We start from the raw sequence: 1,979 nt of genomic DNA on the forward strand, positions 1-1,979 counted from the left end.
GGATGCATGGGAGACGGGCTTTAGGCCCGAAACGCACAGTTCTAACGAAAAACTGCGCTGTTTTGCAAGCAAACACGTTTCGCGTCACACTTTCAAATAAACATTATGCGCTTTAATGGGATGTATTGCCGCAGAAACATTGTGATAAACAATAACGTAATAATCAACTGGCCGGCAATCGCAAAAGTTGCTAATTGATTGTTAGCTATTGTAAAGCGATTTGGTTGATTTGAAAAGCTAACATGCGGAAAATCTGGTTTGATCTGTCGGAATTACCGAAGTCGTCATAATGAAGCAATACGAATTTTTTTAGCGGCAATTACATTTTCCTAATTGAGTTCCCCGCTGATTTTTGCCCGGCGCAAACTACCTCTATTCGATCGGGGATTCGCAACAAATGAGCCAGCAAAGTATATTTCATCCGTAGCACGAGCGTGCGGCCATATAAAAATAGAAGACCTCCCATATTTCCCGGTTTGCCAGACTCGTTTGCGGCCATTCAAGCAACACTTTTGCCTTTTTCCAGATTTACTTGCACTGCAACAAAGGAAAGGAGGAGGTGTCAATGCTCGTAGCAGCGAAGACTTCTGGTGCAACACCTTTAGTTATTGCTTGTCGCAATGGACACTACGATGTTGCGGAATACCTTATCGAGCGATGCCATGCCGACATTGAACAGCCGGGATCAGGTATGTTGCAACAATCGTCATTTTATCTACCGCCCGTATTTTATTTTAAGTGGTGAGAACCGCAGCGTTTTCAACAGTGAAGAAATCCGGTTGTGTTAAACAAGAAACACTTTTGGTCGGTTTCCGAATTTATTTTGATAACAGAACACTAAACTGCAACTGGGCTTTGAAGTGTTTACTCAACTCATTTCATTGATTTTAAAATGTGGCTATCATCAGAAATTTGGACAGCGTGTCCCGTAAGCTCATGATCGAAAGGGTACTGCGATATTCTTTGGACCAAAAGAAGGCGATCTGACCTAACTTTKGTTAACAAGAAATGTCTGGCTCCTCTGCTATTGATGGTCAAAGTTCTTCMAAAARAAATCTTTTTTGAAATATCGGAAGGATGGTACGACGTATTTTGGTGAAAGTGGCTGTGAATTTGTTCTTATGTAAGACTCATATTTTGATAAAACAATCGAGTYCAGCCGTTTTGGACAAGTGGTGAATTCTTGAGTGTCGTGGTAGGAAAACTACCAGAACTTTTTATTTGGTGGATGAARTCATTTTTTTTTTAAGTGATAACTTTTTATGGGAGGRTGAACCGATTTTYCTCGATCACGGCGGCTCYCACTCCGGCCTCTTCCAACAACTCCTACAATAGCACATATGCACTTTGAATTCGACATTTTTCTCTTAGTGCGGGCGCATCTGTAGATCTGATAAACTTTTCAAATACGCATTGCGTTATTAAACTGACAGTGATTTTGATTTATCAATTATMGAGTGTGATATTATTGTGTTCGGTGCAGTTTATTTTATAGCGCTGATAACAATGAATCAACAAATTATCAAGGGWGAAGCTGCAGATACTGCAAATACTATGTTAAGGGTGCTGATGTACTAAATGCCTGGAAGGAGTTAAAAAGGTTTTTGAGCGAGGCCAAGTAGTCGCTGTCAGTGCGTTTTCATCCATCATCAGATGTTCGGAAGAAAACATTCTTCGTTAAGAAGTTTGTTACTGAAAATGTCGAAAAACCTGAAGAAATTTGGTCAATTTTGGCGGAGAAAATCTCAGCTCGGTTGCTCGATGCGCCAACCCAACGCACCGGCGCAGTAAACTCAGTTTCGTTGCTGGGAAAAGGAAAATGACTTTTTTTAACTTGTTTTAGATTTATGTTTATAGATTAATAAAGCCATTTATTAAAAACATTTTTTAAATGCCTTCAAATTTCAGAATTTTCCAGTTTCAGCCAAGTTACTCTTTCTTCTAAATGCTCAATTTTCTAAAGTTTTGCTTAAAACTGC

At 39.6% G+C, this 1,979-nt stretch overlaps 1 protein-coding gene across 1 annotated transcript in view; it reads left to right on the forward strand.

Moving 5' to 3' along the window:
• Nucleotides 1-1,979, forward strand: part of LOC109538136 (protein fem-1 homolog CG6966) — a 22,038-nt gene that overhangs the window by 12,691 nt on the left and 7,368 nt on the right. Inside the window, exon 2 of the mRNA XM_019905229.2 lies at nt 527-689. Within this exon, the coding sequence (XP_019760788.1) occupies nt 527-689 (163 nt within the window). The remainder of the gene's footprint in view (nt 1-526; nt 690-1,979) is intronic.

Source organism: Dendroctonus ponderosae, unplaced genomic scaffold, assembly GCF_020466585.1.
Source record: "Dendroctonus ponderosae isolate FM_Combo_2020 unplaced genomic scaffold, Dpon_F_20191213v2 Dpon_F_20191213_1, whole genome shotgun sequence".
Lineage (NCBI taxonomy): Eukaryota > Metazoa > Arthropoda > Insecta > Coleoptera > Curculionidae > Dendroctonus > Dendroctonus ponderosae.